The sequence below is a fragment of the Phaethon aethereus genome, assembly GCF_964289735.1.
Source record: "Phaethon aethereus genome assembly, chromosome: 6".
Classification (NCBI taxonomy): domain Eukaryota; kingdom Metazoa; phylum Chordata; class Aves; order Phaethontiformes; family Phaethontidae; genus Phaethon; species Phaethon aethereus.
This window is the reverse complement of record NC_138580.1, coordinates 18,894,691-18,910,837: the sequence shown is the minus strand read 5'-3', so window position 1 is coordinate 18,910,837 and position 16,147 is coordinate 18,894,691. Positions and strand designations below refer to the sequence as shown.

The following is a 16,147-nucleotide window of genomic DNA, read 5'->3' as shown; positions in this document are numbered from 1 at the left end:
ATAAAATTCTTCAAGCATTACTTTTGCTACGTGTCCAGTATGTATAGATGTCTGAAAATTATGTAATATCTTGAGTAAGGACTGTTCAAGTATAAAGATTAATCTTGCAAAGAACTATAATAGTTAGGAAGAAAGTTCATACCTGTTCTGAAAATTAAGTGCTCTGGTATGGCCATAGTGTTAGTTAAGATGCATTACATCCCAAAGAGTGATTCAAAGAGACAAACCCTTTTGTACGATTGATTTGAAAAGTCCTGCTGCCAGTGTTGGTAGAAATAAATGGTTCATCTAAGGATAAATAAATGGAGTGAGAAAAAGTACTCGTTTTTACTGAAGAGTTAAGATAGGAGTGAGTGTAATCTAATGTGTGTACAGATATGCATGAGAATATGGGTATGTACAGAATATACTTCTTTTTATCCCTTAGGAGGGACTTTGGAAGGTTAAAAAATGTGAAGACAGATCTTTCTACATTTGCAAAAAAGCAGGGGAATTTAATAATGTCTCTTCTGAGCTGGAATCAAGTTGTCCAGAGGTAAGGGATTTTGTGTTTTTTGTTTGTTTTAGAGACTTACTGATAAAATAGAATTATATAGGAAACCTCTAAATGTAGCTACAGAACATATGGATGTAAATAGATAGAGAATTTTAGTTTTTCATATTAAAGACGTGCATGTTTTAATAGGAAAAGTATCGTTTGCCTTAAAAGTATGTAAACTAAATTTTAATCTAAGATTAAAAGCTTTCCCCAAGTTGCCTTTCATGGCTTGTTGCGTTGTCAGCGGTTGTGACCCAAGTTCCTATTTCTTTCTAGATCAAAAGTGAAAACCCTTTTGTCTACCACCTGTGCAAATAATGGCTGTTATATGATGCCTCATCCCACACATGGTTTTCATACATTGAAATGGAATGTCAGGGTGAAAAACAATCAGTTTCATTGACATGGGGAGTGAACTCTTCCACTGGAACATTAGCATTCCTTTTGCTTTCAAACATAAATGGGAAGCAGCATGGCTATCTAAATAGGACATTGCAACAGGTTTTCAGGCTTTTAGGCTCTGCATTGGGGTAGTAAAAGGTAACATGTTAAAGTATGATTTTATTTGCCATTGGTTCCATTTCACAGTGTGAAAAGAGCAAACTTGTAGATTGTGTATTTTACTCAACTCTGGAGGAGTTTTGTGAACCTCTTTTTCTACCAACAAAAATATCTCTTCTCTAACTTGCTTTACTCTTTATCTCATTGTGTTACTTTTTAAATTTCCTGTCCTTTTTCTTGAAAAGTCAAGAAACAGAACCAGTTCAGTTGAATTATAAGAGGGTTGAAGTTGAACTGTTGTGGAGTCAGATGCAGTCTTTCCCCCAGACATAGAGTGGCCAGATCCAGCGTTCTGGTCATACCATTATGGAGACAGAAGTTACTGCTTGGTTCCAGTTTAACGCTTCCAAAAGTTTAGGGTAACTGCATTAATTTCATTTGGACCAATGTATTTCATCACTCAAGAATTCTGTGTGTTATCACTGTAAGAAAGATTTGTCATAGTCCTGATCATGTGAAAAACGTGCAGAGCATCAAGACTTTCTTCCAGTTGTAGTCAGGAGCTTGACAGCACTTCAACTTCTGGTACCTCACTGGATGAGAGTCAAGAGATTGAGTCAGTGGTCATACATAGTTTGGTCTGCTATGGCAAACTTCCTACTCAGGATAAGTTTCTGCTTGTTGATGTTTCACACCCTGTAAAAACATATGCTGAACCCTGTTATAGTTCCTTGGTTTCAATAGATACTTTTCTTTCTAATGTGAAAAAGTTATATTCATTTAATCAAAAGAAGTCAGTACTAATCTTACTCAAAGCTACATTTCATTTCAGACATTTTGTCGTGACAACTCACTTTCTTATAACATTCAATGTATATGTTGTTGCTCGTTATTGGCCTAATTTCTCAGGGCTAAGTCTTTTTTTCATCCAGATTTACCTTTTTTTTTCTCATTTTCCTGTTGCTGACTTAACTAAAATGTACAGAATATCTACTGGCATTTCTCACATTTGATCTTTTGCTTCGTTAACCTCGCACTGTCATTCACGTTAGATTGCTAGTAGATTCTCGGGGAGCTTGCTTTGCTTTTCTAAAGCTTTATAGTCTTATGTGTTATTACTGAGCTTTCATCTCATGTTGATTTTATGACTTGTGCATTAGATGAACTAGCCTTTAACATTTTCTGTGGTTCTGCTGATTGCAGTTTTTGCAATATGTCCATATCAAGTTACTAGAAACCTGAGCTCTTTTTTTCCTACGCTTCTGTCATCCTAAGACATAAAAAGTGCTAAGCACTTTCTTCCCTTAGCAGATGAACTATTCTTTTTTCCTAGTCAGCAGGCTATTACTGAGAATAAATATTTTATTGCAAAGGTCAGATTCACTGGGCAGTTTTCCCAACTCTGAAATAACGGTTTTAAACATTTTCTCTCAACCAGCTTTTGAAACAGGTTGTGGAGCTGTCAGCTGCTTGATAGTCGAGTTGGAGGTGTCTGCATGCAGAACTGACTGTATTTGTACTGGTGACTTTCTCCAGTCCTCTATGCTTTAATTAGAGCATCAAAAGATAACAGTGTACTACTAAATCGAGCATTTGTCTTTATGGCTGTTGTAACAGGAGAGAATTGTACTTTTAAGAGAATTGCTATTAAGACTACAAAATCTCTTAAAGACCGGAAGGTCAGCTGCTCAGAATAAGGGTTCATTCAGCCTCGTGTTCTGCCTCCCGCAGGTGGCTGCAGGTGATATTTAGGGAAGAGCAGGACAGGGCAAATACAGATAATGCTTCCCCCAGTTTTCCCTTGAGCCCCAACCATTTGGGGGATTTCCTGAGCCTTTTAAGATTTGTGTATCTCACAGCCCGCATTGGGTATCCCCTCCAAGCGCTTGTCCAGTTTCCCTTTGAACTCATGCAAACTCCTTGCATTCACAACATTGCTTAACGAGGAGATCTGTAATTCTACTACCCTTTGAATGAAAAAATGCCACCTTCTTTCCATGTTGAAGCTTCCTCCTGCTAGCTTAGCTTTGTTTATTGTCCCCAGGGTCTTGCACGACCTTCACGGCACTCACCATTTTGTAGACCTGTGTCATACCTTCCCTAAGGCATCTCCTTTTTCCGGGCTGAAGAGTCCTAGCCTGCTCAGTTACTGCTTATGTGGAAGCAGCTCCATACATTTCATCATCCTTGATGCCTTTCTTTTCTAATGTTGTTTTCTGAGATTGGAGGTCAGAACTCCAAAAAATGGCAAAAAGTAAATTTAAAAGGACAGAGTAACCTTCTCTGTTTTTCTCTCCTCATAATTCTTAAGGTTCATTTGACTTTTTGATTAAACTCATGTTTCATGGAACTTCACCACCATAACGCCCAAATCTCGTTCCTGCAGGGTGGGAGTGAGATAGGTGTCCTTCACTTCATACATGAAATGATTGGGGAGTGCAGGGGAGGTCCTCATGTGCATCACTTCATATTTATCTGTACAGAATGCCATCTGCCATTTTATTGACCAGTTAGTCAGACTTTTAAGTTTGGAATTTCTCAGTCTGTGCTTGCCCTCAAGCTTACCGGCCTCTAGTTACTCCACAATTTTTTAAATTTAAGTAAAGATTAGCATCAAATTACTTTGCTCCAGTCTTTAGGCACCAAGAAGGCTTTAAGATGAAGGCTATGCAATGCCATTTGCTCCAGATTAAAATTTCCAAGAGGTTAGGATGGTTGTGTTTGCTTCATTCAAACCAGTGCATTTATCACTCAAAAATTCCAATTGAAGGAAACGAGACGTTTGCTGTTTCTTACCTGTGTCCCCACAGAGGGTTTTTTGGTCAATACTTAGCCTTTTTCCGGTCCCCACTCCGCCGAGTTTAAGTGCGCGTCAAAGTGAAAGCGGCGTTGCTGTGTCCCCCGTGGGACTGCCCAGAGCCCGCTGGTCCCCGGGCGCTGCAGAGCCCTCGGCACCTGCCAACGTGTTTTTCCCGCAGAGGAGTCCCAGCTCATTGGTACGGAGATAGGGAAGAGCCTCGACCCAGTTCATTTTTGTTTGCAAAGCCAGCGTCTGAGCCCTGCATACGTGTTGTTCTCAGGTGAAACCACAGAAATGGATACTGCAGCTCGTTTTGCTTCTGTACTTTTGTGCCATACGAAGGGCTGTGCCCAGCCATCTTCCAAGCACTGAAGAGGGATGATAGTAAAAGGCAACAGAGCTGTCAGCTACCCACACAGCAAACACACTCCGAACGAGAGGCTGAAATTTGCCTCCTCAGATTCAGCAAGGATGAGGGGTATGCGTAACGTCTGATTGCTGTCTTGAATAGGGCTGCAGCATCTTCTTGTGCATTTTATTGTACCTGAGGGTGGACAGCAGAAAGAGAGCTTATCTGGTTCCCCTTTTTCTCCTTCTGCTGTCAACGTCACCATCAAGCGGCATTTGATGGTGCCCGCCCGGGTGTTGTGCTTGGTTCCTGTTGTGCTGCTTTGTGAGTTCCCCTGCCAGCAGCACCTCCCTCACGGGAGAGGCAGTGGGAGATCGGCTGGTTCTTCTCTCTGTGTGGCTTCAAGTTTAGACAGAGATGGTTTATTATCTCGTTATTCTCTTGATTATTTCAAACACTCCCAGCTAGATGACCAGGCAGGTACAGTGCATGAACTGGGGCAGAACTCACACCAGTCCTGGTAGGTTCTTTGGGACACCCAGAGATGAATAATGAGAAATAAAAGATTAATAATAAGAAGAAATGAGGCAGGCTGACCACTGACTTAGTGTTCTGCCTCATCTGATAAACCATGAAAATGTGTCATTTTAATTCTGCATTATTAGAGTAGGATGATTGTTAATTTAAAAATTTTTTTTTTGGACGTTTTATTTGAAAATGAGAAAGGGAGCTGAGAAAAGGTAAATAACTAGAGTGCATTGCTGTATGAAAGGCCAGCAATTTCTGGAATAAATATTTCTGTTTACAGGTGAAGACAAAGGGCAGCTGTAATCCTTTTTTGTAACAACTGAATCTGATATGGCAGTGTTTATCCTGCACTTCAGCTATTAGATATCAGCAGTGAGATACCAGAGGTGCAAACCAACAAGTGCTACTACACGCTTCATGCCAGAGAGATGGCTGGCTGAGGGGCCCGGCATACCTCCCCAAAACTCAGTCAGGAAAACAGTATTCAAAGTATAAAATTGAAGCAAAAGCGGTATGTGGGGAGAGTGCCTTAACTGTTGCCCACATTTTTGTCATACCCATAAAAGAAGTTATGGTGTGTTTGTGATAAGCCAGTTTTTGCACAATTTAAGGATTTAAACTTTAAACTTCTGTTAAATTTACTCAATGTTTTCAGTGACCTTGAGGGTAACTACTCTTGAACCATGGTAGAAAGGAAAAGGGCTATAGGGATGTCAGTGATGATCAGACAGAAAGTACAAAAGGGGATCAAGTTTTTAACAACTATATAAAAATTAATAATCTATAAAATAATGTTCATTTCTTTTAAGGGATGGGAAAGACATGGTGGATATTGTTACAAAATCGACAGTACCCCTCGAAGTTTTGAACATGCTTCCAGTGGTTATTTCTGCCCATCTGCACTTGTATCAGTAACAAACAGGTAGTTAATCCTTTCAGACAGCGTGAAGATACCTCTAACAAGAGCTATTCTAACTTTAGAAAGTGTTGCATGGCAAAAGATATTACCGTTATGGAATAATACTGCGTGAGAGATGAGCATAATTACTAACATTGGCTAAAATAAAAGATGCGCTTTTTTTTTTTTAAGTGAAAATAAATTTAGTAAAAAGCAGTCGATAGCCTAATGAACACATAGCGATGTGCAGACATGTGAGCATGCAGGAATCTAAGCAAAATGCTTTCTACAGAGGTATGTAACATCTTTAAGAAACTTTATTAGTGCACTTGGAAACTATGCTAAGAAATTAAAATATATTTAATTTTTATAATCAAAATATATCAATTTTTAATCCAAATCAATTAATGTTTCATAAATGTTTCTATTTATATATGTGTTTTAGGTGAGTTCTCAGCAAATAGGGGGAGAGAGTAAATGTTTGAAAGCATTTGAGGTCTGTCTTGCCTTGCTTTGTTCCTGTTTACTTGTATTCCAGCTTCAGCAAAGGCTTTCTCTTCTGCAGATGTCCAGATGCTTGGGTTTTCTCTGATCTCTTTGTGATTTACCCTGTGTGTTGGATTCCCATTAAACTTTATGACATACTGATAGGTATATTACATTTAACCTCCACGTATTTATTGTAAAAAAACCCAAAAACCTTAAAGGAGGAAATCCACCCCCCCCCCCCCCCACTTTGGGATGGGAGAAGTGCTGTAACCACCAGCAATCAGATGAACAATAGCTAGAAATTTTAGGGAAACACAGGCTACCCCCATAAGGATTTACATCGATGAGAATTTGGCCGGCCAGATGGTTTCAGGATTGCGCGCTATGTGTACAGCGCTGTTCTGCAGCACGACAGTAATCCTTACGGGGAAGATGAAGGACAAATTCTTGCGGCTGAGCGTCTGCAGCTCAAACGTCACAAGGAGCTGAGGGCACGCTGCACATCACTGGAAGCATGTCTTCTGTCTTCTGCTTATTTCTTTTTATTTGATTTTTGCTGGGTGTAGCGGTCACTGTTTATTATGTTAGTTCCCAGTTCCAGTGTTGGAGTGGCAAAGGAAGCTAGTTGTTAGTTTAGCTTTTTTTTTTTTTTAATTACTGCTGAGGTTTGTTGTTTCTGGTGTGAAAAATGCAAAAACTTTTCAGTATATTGATCCTAAAATATTCATTAAAAGTAGGCTGTAGAGGAAGGGGAGTTGGTGTAGAGATCATGCAGAAGAAATGAAAATTAAATAAAAGTCCTCAGTCACTCTCAGTGTTGCAGATACAATCAGTTTTTTACATTAATGTCATCCTTATGGTATTTAGCCATGCTTTTCACCATGTGTGAAACCAAGAAGTTGTATAAGTCTTTATCAAACTGGGAATTTACTTTGCTGTATAAATTTTCATAGGAAGCTGATTAAATGTGCTTATAAACTGAAGCATTTTTGTATAATATTATACCAATTATATCTGAATACATTAAGTGACAAATGGGTTACTATATGCAACAGTTATTACTTGCAAAAAAGTGTAAATCTCTCACACAACTTTAATGAAGAAATTATGTGAGAAGGGAGGAAGGAAAAAGTGATTCCTGCTGTAGTCAGATCAGCTAGTGCTTTGAGTCCGTCAGCTCTGGTTTCTTAGCTTTAGTTTGTGTGTCCAGTTCCAGTAGGATACTTCTGTGCAGAGCTTTTCCTTTTCTTTCTTCTGTAGCATTTTCAGACCCACTATCTTTTCTCCTTTATACAAGGAGTTTCTTATCTTTATTTGTGCATCATTAATATGTTCTGTCTTTACATCTTGTAGTTCAAGCATTGAGCTTATAAGATCGTAATCTACTGTTTCTTCTATGTGCCCAAATGCTGAAAAAAAATAGGGAAAAATTGTGGTTTATGCTACAGACTTGTGCCTGAAGTTCCCCATAGCATTCCATAATAAAATTAAGTACCTCTCGTATATTTTTCTCTTCTTGCATAATTAAATAATTTCATGAGAGCTATTCACTGAAATACCAATTGACCTATTTTATTCTAATAAACTTTTTGTCTTCGTTATTTTATTAAGGTTTGAACAAGCTTTTATCAACAGCATGATCCGTAGCGTGGTAAAAGCTGAGAGAACTTATTTTTGGATCGGATTGCAAGACCTTAACAACACAGGAGAATACTTTTGGCTAAGTACAGTGGGAAAGAATCGCTCCGTGAGCTACACAAACTGGAACAAGTACCAGCCACGTGAGTAACACACCAATAAAAAAAGGAATGGCGCGGAGGGAGGCAGTGCACTCTCTTCCCCTTGCCACCAGTGGCTTAGTAGTGACTGAAGTCCTGGTCCTTTCCTCCCTGCCCAGTCAAGAGAGCAGAGAGATGAGCTTACATTTTCTGTCAACTCTGTAACTTCCTACCATGGATTGAGTTAGATGAGTTGGCAGTCATGGACAAGCTGGAGCTTCCTTCCCCACTTTCCACCCGGGTGCTGCTGTTGTCATGGGCTCCCCAGTTTTGGCAGGATGCTGGACGTCGCACTTCCCACCCTCCGGTGTTGCCAGGGGGAAAATTAACAGCTGCGCTCTCCTTGCAGACACAGCTAACCCCTGAAATTTTTCTTTTTCTGTGAGATGTTTTTCATCAGCGCTTCTTGAGACTACCAGCAAAAGTTCCCAGAGTAGTAAAGTATTTTATTCAGTAGCAGTCACAGTTTGTAATTTGCATTTTATAATGAAAAAAGGAGGGCAGAGATTGCTTTAGATACATTCCTGTCAATAAGAGCACTGTGTGGAAGTTTCTTCTTCTTCTTCCCCTTTAGTTTGCTGATACTTGGTTTGCTTGTTTGATTTTTCTTGTTTTATTGTAATCCAAAGGAAAACATTCCAAGAACACAAAAAATGAAAAAATTAAATTGTTTTTCAAGCTTTGAAACATAAAACCCTTAGCAGTACTTGAGAATAGGGACATAATAATAAAGACACTCCATTTCACTAATTGCTTCTCTGTTTTGGACTCTTCACATTTATTGCTTTACTACTGCAGTTTGCAAAAGTACTATTTTAAATTGCATTTCTTCTCCTGCATTTTGTGAGAAGAACCCTTAGTCATGGTTCATTTTACAAGCTCAAGTTAGCCAAGACAGGCCTGTAAACTGGTCGCTGACCAGAGAATTTCCTGCTTTCGTAAGTTCATTGAGGTTTTATCCAGAACCTGATGCCAATAAGAGTCACTTCACTAAAAATTCACAAAATTCAAATGCTTTATTGTGACACTTAACACTTATTCCCATGTCTAGGTCATTCTGGAGGCTGTGTGACTATGCGAGGGCAGCACCCCATTGGCTACTGGGAGGTGAAAAGCTGTAAGAACTTCAAAGCAATGTCATTGTGCAAGCAAAAAGTCAATTCTTATGAAGAACCTGAACTTACTTTTCAAAAACATTTGAGTTCCTGCTATTTTGGATGGGAGTCAGAAGCTAATCTGCTCAACTGCTACAAGGTATGTGACAAACTTGCTTTGAATTTTTCTGATTTTACATCATCTTAGAGATACACTGTTCCTAAAATATTTTTGATAGACCGTTTTTTCTTTCACTCAACAAACAAAAATTAATTGTTGCCATCCATCACTGCATTTTAAAGTGAGTGAAAGTCTTACAAATCAGAACTATACTTGGAATATGCATGGTTTTACTGTAGGAAAAACTGAATAATATTTGATTTTTATAGATTTCTGAAACAACTGCTCTCCAAAATCAATAACATTTATGACAGTGTTTATTTTATTACAGATATTTCACAATGAAAAAGTTCTGATGAGAAGAACATGGGATGAAGCAGAAGCATTATGCCAAGATTTTGGAGCACATCTTGCTAGTTTTAGCCATATCTATGAAGAGACATTTTTAAACAATTTATTATATACAATTTTTGATAGGTACATATATTTTTTAACACCAACAAAATTTATCTTAATCGTACTAATATGTAAAAATAATCTTCAGTTTAGGTTCTTCCATCTTCTTTGCTAGTGGCTGAAGAAGTCTCTATTCTAGAGAACTCTATGAACTTAGAAATGGGTGAAAAGTGTATTAGCATCTCTTTGAAGATGATCTTTGTAGTAGATGTTGAGCAACTGTTAATGTCAAGGTGATATTCTTGTGAGTTAACATTCCCCATTGAAATGGAGGTTCAGCAATTTTAATCCTATTTTAAATGTTTACTTCAAGGATACTAAGTCGTCAAGAGATGTATTACAGAATGATATATTCAATTCAAGAAGAAATGAGTATGGGTGTTTGCACTATTTAAAAAATCATTTCTGAAATGGCTAAGGAAAAAGTGGATGAGAAATGTTACTTTCTTTGTTTCCATCATAGGACAGAAGAAAGGCAGTTCTGGATTGGATTTAATAAAAGAAACCCGCTTTCTGGAGGGACATGGCAGTGGTCTGACAGAACACCTGTAACTATCTGTGTACTATATATTTCAGTAACCTTTCAAGTCATATCTGAGCATAAGTTCACAAAAATAAGCCTTGTGAGCAAATGTTGGCCAGGAAAACTGTTTAGTTTTCATGTCCACATACTTCACTTAAAGTAATTGTTACAGTAAGATCAATAGTAGACTACTAATAAAATAGCAGCCTGTGCAAAGGGGCCGTGCAACTGCAAAAGGAATTTGGTAGGATTATAAAGTTTTGAAGATGTGTGCTTTCCTGCAAAGCACGTTGCGTTTTAGCCCAGAACCAGGCATATGCAGAGCAAACACGTGTGTGTGAGCGTGTATATTTACATATATATACATATATACACTTATATACAAATATTTACATCTATCCCCATGCACACACATTGGAAAGCCTTAGAGCTGTGCTTACATGCTTTATTTGCTCGGTAACTGCATGCCTGCATTCAGAGGTATGTCTTTCCTTTTTTAATACCATTTTTGGTTTTGCATCCTTGAAGACGGTGCCACATGCCACACATTGTTAATATCTGGGATTTAAACATCAAACAACTGAAGAAGGGTCTTTTTTTATGTAATTGGTTTTCAGCCTTAAAGAACAGTGCCAGTTCTGCCATCCTTACTTAAGTAATTTCAGAAGGCAGTTGCAAAGTTCAGTCATATAAAGTGTTGAACCAAAGCAAAGGCTGTTAAATGTGGGCAACTACTCTTATCATGTCAAAAAATTCTTAGCTATTCAACTATTTTTACAAAGAAGATATAAGATGGTAAAGTTGAACAAGACATTGATAGAACATGATTGTGGACCCTATTTTTAGGATTTTACCACCGTAATTTAGGTGGTCCTCTAATTGTTGCGTATGATGTTCTTACCACACACATCTCCAAATCCTTCCTTTTTCTCTATAATGAGATTTTGAAGTTCTTCATCTTGGACTGTCATTGAAAGGTAATGAATGCGCTGTTTTCAGGTTGTATCTTCGTTTTTGGAGAGCAAGTATGTTGAAGATGACTCAAGAAACTGCGGTGTGTTCAAAGTAAATAGAACAGTCTTTCCAGCACACTGCAATGAAAAGCGTGAATGGATATGCAAAATACCAAAAGGTGAAATGTTAATTAACATACATCGTCTATTATACCCATTACTTGCAATTCAGGAGAGATAAGGAAAAAAAAATCTAAAAGCCTGCTTTTTAGCCACATCTGAAGTTCTCCTCATTAGTCTTCTGCATGAAATCATGGCAAAGCTATATGTGGCCATTAAGGTTTGGTGGCCAGTTAATAGGTCTAATATGTGCAGGCAGTTTAAAAATGGATAGCAATGATTAGCAGTTAGTTAGCAGGAGTTAATCAAAGTTCTTATTTATAAAGGTTACTAAAAATGTTGTTTAGTAAGTGTGGCAATTATTTTATTTTATTCCATGTTTAACTCCTTTTTTTGTCCCTGAACAAGAATAGCAATATTCTTCTTGATTTTGATTAAATCCTTACCATGTGGTGAAAGCAATTTCAGTGAAATATCTCTTTTCATTCTTAATCAGCAATGTTTTAATTTATTTATGTATTTTTTGCAGGTGTTAAACCAAAGAATCCAGATTGGTACATAGCTGGTATGATTTTTTTTTCCCCCCACATTGTGAAACATTATAACTTGGAAATACCACTTCAGCCATTGGTAAAAATAAAATAACTAAAATGTCTGACTTAAAAATTTACATTAAGGAACTTTGTAGGAACTTGTTGCTATAGATCAAAATTTGCCACTCTTTTGTTTAGGAACACTGAAACGTCAGATTCTACTTCAATTAGGTAAAGGAATGTTGCCAGTAATAAGCACAGGATTTTCATAACTGCTCCATCACATTAAAACTGCCTTTTTGCAAAGGCTGGGCAACTCTTTTAATATTACTGCAGTGTCACAGGATAGAATATTTTTTTTAAAATGTACTCATAGTGCATTTTTTATTCATAAATTGATATGTTAAACGTTCTGCTGTTAGTTGTGGCATATTTGTCCTCTGAAGGTGGGCCACGGGGGTCACAAAGAATGAGACTTGAAATGAGCTTTTACGCCCGCATACCACTGACTCTTCTGCTTGTTTTCTAGAACTGCCGTGGTCATATTATCAAGGAGCAGAATATCTTTTCCATGTTAGTCCTACGGATTGGGAAACCTATGAGTTTGTCTGTGGCTGGCTTCGCAGTGGAATGGCAACAATAAATTCTTCTGGTGAACAAGCTTTTATTCAAAATAAAATTAAGAAGGTAACAAAAATTACACCTTTGACAAAATAAACCGTCAGGCAGTAACTGGCTTATTTCTGTTGCATCTTTTGGAATATCTAGCTGCCTGGTGCTCCAGGGTAGAATCTGAAAGACATTTTACTTTAGAAATAATTTTCTTGCTGTTTTCATTTCCCACATTCCTCCCTGAAGCCCTATTTAGCTAAAGAAGTCAGTAACATTTCAGAATCCGCAGAATCATCTCTGCTAGTGAGCGAGTTGGTCAGTCTGCCTTGAAAGACCCAAGAGGAGCAAAAACCAGCTTCCTATCCCAAAGTTATGAAAGTAATTAGGGGTAATGGGAAAGGTTTGTTTCACATGTGGTGTACATCCTTCTCTGTTTCCTCTTCTTCCCCTACCCCTCCATGACCAAGGGGCCCTGTCGTGGTTCCTCAGGTGTTCGCCCAGCAGTTCTGCATCCACTGGGATGTCCCCTGATCCTGCACAGTTCCACAGTTACACTCTGCTCCCGTTCAGTAACTTGCAGCTGGTCACCAGGTAGCAATACGGAGGGACATTCCAGTGGGTATATTAGCATGACGTGGGCAGTAAGTCCAGGTGTTGAAATGGTCTTCATAGTTTCAATCTTCAACATGATGATTTGAAAGGTTACTACTGGGGAGAGCTGGCCAAGAATGAAGAATTGCCAATCTCTCTGCACCTTAATTAAATCTAGAACTCTAAACCATAGAGGTGGGTGCATATGACCATGGAAAATAGATTACCTTTTCCTCTGTGTACGCCAGCTAGGGCAACGTTCCCATGTGTCCACACATTTGTATGAAGTCTCCTGAATTAAACCCCTTTGTGACTATGGATATTTATATGGGAAAAAAGGTATCTGCCTCTAAATACCCTCCTCTGGATGAAAGCAGAATTTCTGTAGAACCACTCTGATGTAACAAACAGATTCTGCAGCTGTTTGAGAAATAGCTGCAGAAGCAGATGAATTCCCAAGAAACTAAGTCTGTTTTCTTTTAGGTCTGCTCAGTAAAAGCAAAATAAGGAAAATAAAAAAAAAATTGAATAAAAATAATCTGTCTGCCTTACTGAGGGCAAAATTCTGCGGCTCTAATGTAAAGGGATATCACAGCATAATCTTTAAAAGAACAATAAGTGCTGGGTAGAAAAGCTCTTGCCCTACAATTAGTTTTGCTTGCACTGTGTAGTGCCTTCTCTGCTTTTAACTTATACTAGAAAGCATAAGTAGATTGTGTTGTAGTAAGACGAGCTTTTTAAGTTTCCAAGAAATTATGCATAATTTTTATCTGCTATTTAAGTAATTTTGTATTAAAACATGATGAACTGGATTTAAACCAACAGTTCATGGCAGTAATAGCTTATAATGAAAGAGCAACATAACTAGCTAGGCTGTCTGCTTCCACACCTACCAGAGATTGTGATGTAAGTACTGCCTTACCTAACACTGAATGTTTATGACTTCAAAAATTATGTAACTTCAAAAAAAGATGTATTTTTCCAACTTAAGATCACTTAAAGTGGCTAATGGGAATGCTGCTTTAAAGTCACTTTTACCTACAAGAGATCTTTTAAAAGGAGATCTTTAATTGTCATTAAAATTAGTGGGTGTTTTGGCAGTTTATGAGCATTCTGCAATGAAAAAGCCAAGTTTACCCCCTTAACGTTGGAAATCTGGTTAACTTCCTTGAAGTTTTGTCTCAGAGTATAGCACACGCAGCTATTTTAAAGCCTGCCGCCTTTGGCTAAGCTTTCCCAGTATAGCCAGGTGTGTCCCTAAGTGATTGTAACCGGTTTCCTGTGGAAGCAGGAGTAAGGATGGCAGTCACTAAAGTGATGCTCAGCAGTCTGAATAGACTTTGCATGTGTCATTAGAAAACTTGGTCAAAATTTCTTAGCATGGAATTTGTATTTGTATTTTTCACTGTTTCTTTAAAAACTGTAATGTGTAGGTTGAGTGCTGTGATTAGAAAACTAAACCCAGGGCCAGGCAATACCAAATCTGGTAGCATTCCTGAGTCTCCTCTTTGTCAGAAATGTCTACTTTCTTCATTTGATATTGCTATAGAAGCTGTAAGCTGGTGAAATCCTAACTATAACTCCAAGGACAGCGTGGCTGCCACAACACAGGCTGCACTTCAGTTCCTTCTGGAAAAAAATAAATGCTTCTCAGAGACAGGGTGGCTTTTCCAGTGTCCTGCACATTCAGAACTCTTTGTTTTGTTTTGTTTTGTTGGCTCTTTCCCAAAGAACCCAAAACTCTGACTACTGAGTGGCTAACCCTGAAAGTGACGCTTGTTCATAGTTTAAGGCAGAATCAAGTCAGCACAGCAGTAATAAGTGGCTGTTTGAATTACATTATTTCTGTGACTTTTCCATAATACTTTGCCTTTTAGGAGTGGAGGTCTAGACCCTTTCATGAGAAGAACAATCAGTCTGGAAAGCATGTCTAGGAGTCTCTTGTATGAACCATACAAAGTCAATCAATGTTCATAGAAAACATTTTGGAAACATTAAGGACCAGCAGTATATTAATTCTAAAAGGAAATATTTGCTATTGTCTATTTTTAGGAGTTAGGGAAAACAAATTCTGGCCCACAAAAATGATGAGAGGGATGGAGCACCTCTCCTATGAGGACAGGCTGAGAGAGTTGGGGTTGTTCAGCCTGGAGAAGAGAGGGCTCTGGGGAGACCTTATTGCAGCTTTCGAGTACTTAAAGGGTGCTGATAAGAAAGATGGGGACAGGCTTTTTAGCAGGACCTGTTGCGATAGGAGAAGGGGTAATGGTTTTAAACTGAAAGAGGGTAGATTTAGACTAGATGTAAGGCAGAAATTTTTCACAAGGGTGGTGAAACCCTGGCCCAGGTTGCCCAGAGAGGTGGTAGATGCCCCATCCCTGGAAACATTCCAGGTCAGGCTGGACGGGGCTCTGAGCAACCTGCTCTAGTGGAAGATGTCCCTGCTTGTTGCAGGGAGGTTGGACTAGATGACCTTAAAAGGTCCCTTCCAACCCAAAGATTTTATGATTCTATGATTCTAAGACTAGAGTTCTTTTCAAGCCAGATAGGCCGTAAATTCCTAAAATTGTAAATTCCTAGTTTACAGAAGATACTTCAGCAGTCCAGTGGAAACTGGGGGCTAAATCGTGCTCTACTTAATGTGAATAACCTTACTGAAGTGACATAAATTAACACGGGCATGATTTAGTTCCTGTTCTTCCCATTGGAACCCAATGGAGATGCTATTTGTGTGAATAGAGAGTCTGACTTTAGGAGTTTGTTAATGCTTTGATAAGAGGGCAGCAACAGCTAAACAGATGACAAAACATTTTTTTATAGCTGTCGAATAGCGATGTTCACTGGTGGATTGGATTGCACGCAGACAACTTCAGTGATGAATTTCGGTAAGAATACCTACACCTCAGCTGCTGTGAGTTGTACTTGGCATGCCCTGTTTACAGGCTGCCATTCAGTCTGATGGACTGAAAGAGTTTGACGACTGAGCGGGATATTGAAGAGACAACTTCGGTTTTCACGTAAATATTATTCAGAATATATTACCCTTAATTTATCTCCATGTTACAGTATTTCATCTGAAACGAGTATAAAAGATACGAGTCAGACATGACTCTCAACTTTGTTGTTGGTTGTCTGTTTTTTTTAACGCTTAGTTAATAAAGAGGCACTTTCTACCTTGTATCTCTTTAAAAACGCTTTTAATAGCGGGTGTCTTTTTAGGTAAGGATAGGAAAAATTGTAACTACACTGTCAACATTTCTGTG

General features: G+C 38.4%; 1 protein-coding gene across 1 annotated transcript in view; it reads left to right on the top strand.

The window, feature by feature from the left end:
• The window catches only part of PLA2R1 (phospholipase A2 receptor 1), a gene marked incomplete at its 3' end in the record, with an annotated part of 42,624 nt that overhangs the window by 13,986 nt on the left and 12,491 nt on the right, over window positions 1-16,147 (top strand). The window contains exons 9-18 of the mRNA XM_082001842.1: window positions 428-535; window positions 5,526-5,638; window positions 7,715-7,884; window positions 8,933-9,135; window positions 9,428-9,573; window positions 10,016-10,100; window positions 11,075-11,207; window positions 11,678-11,713; window positions 12,211-12,368; window positions 15,705-15,769. Coding sequence (XP_081857968.1) covers window positions 428-535; window positions 5,526-5,638; window positions 7,715-7,884; window positions 8,933-9,135; window positions 9,428-9,573; window positions 10,016-10,100; window positions 11,075-11,207; window positions 11,678-11,713; window positions 12,211-12,368; window positions 15,705-15,769 — 1,217 coding nt within the window. The remainder of the gene's footprint in view (window positions 1-427; window positions 536-5,525; window positions 5,639-7,714; window positions 7,885-8,932; window positions 9,136-9,427; window positions 9,574-10,015; window positions 10,101-11,074; window positions 11,208-11,677; window positions 11,714-12,210; window positions 12,369-15,704; window positions 15,770-16,147) is intronic.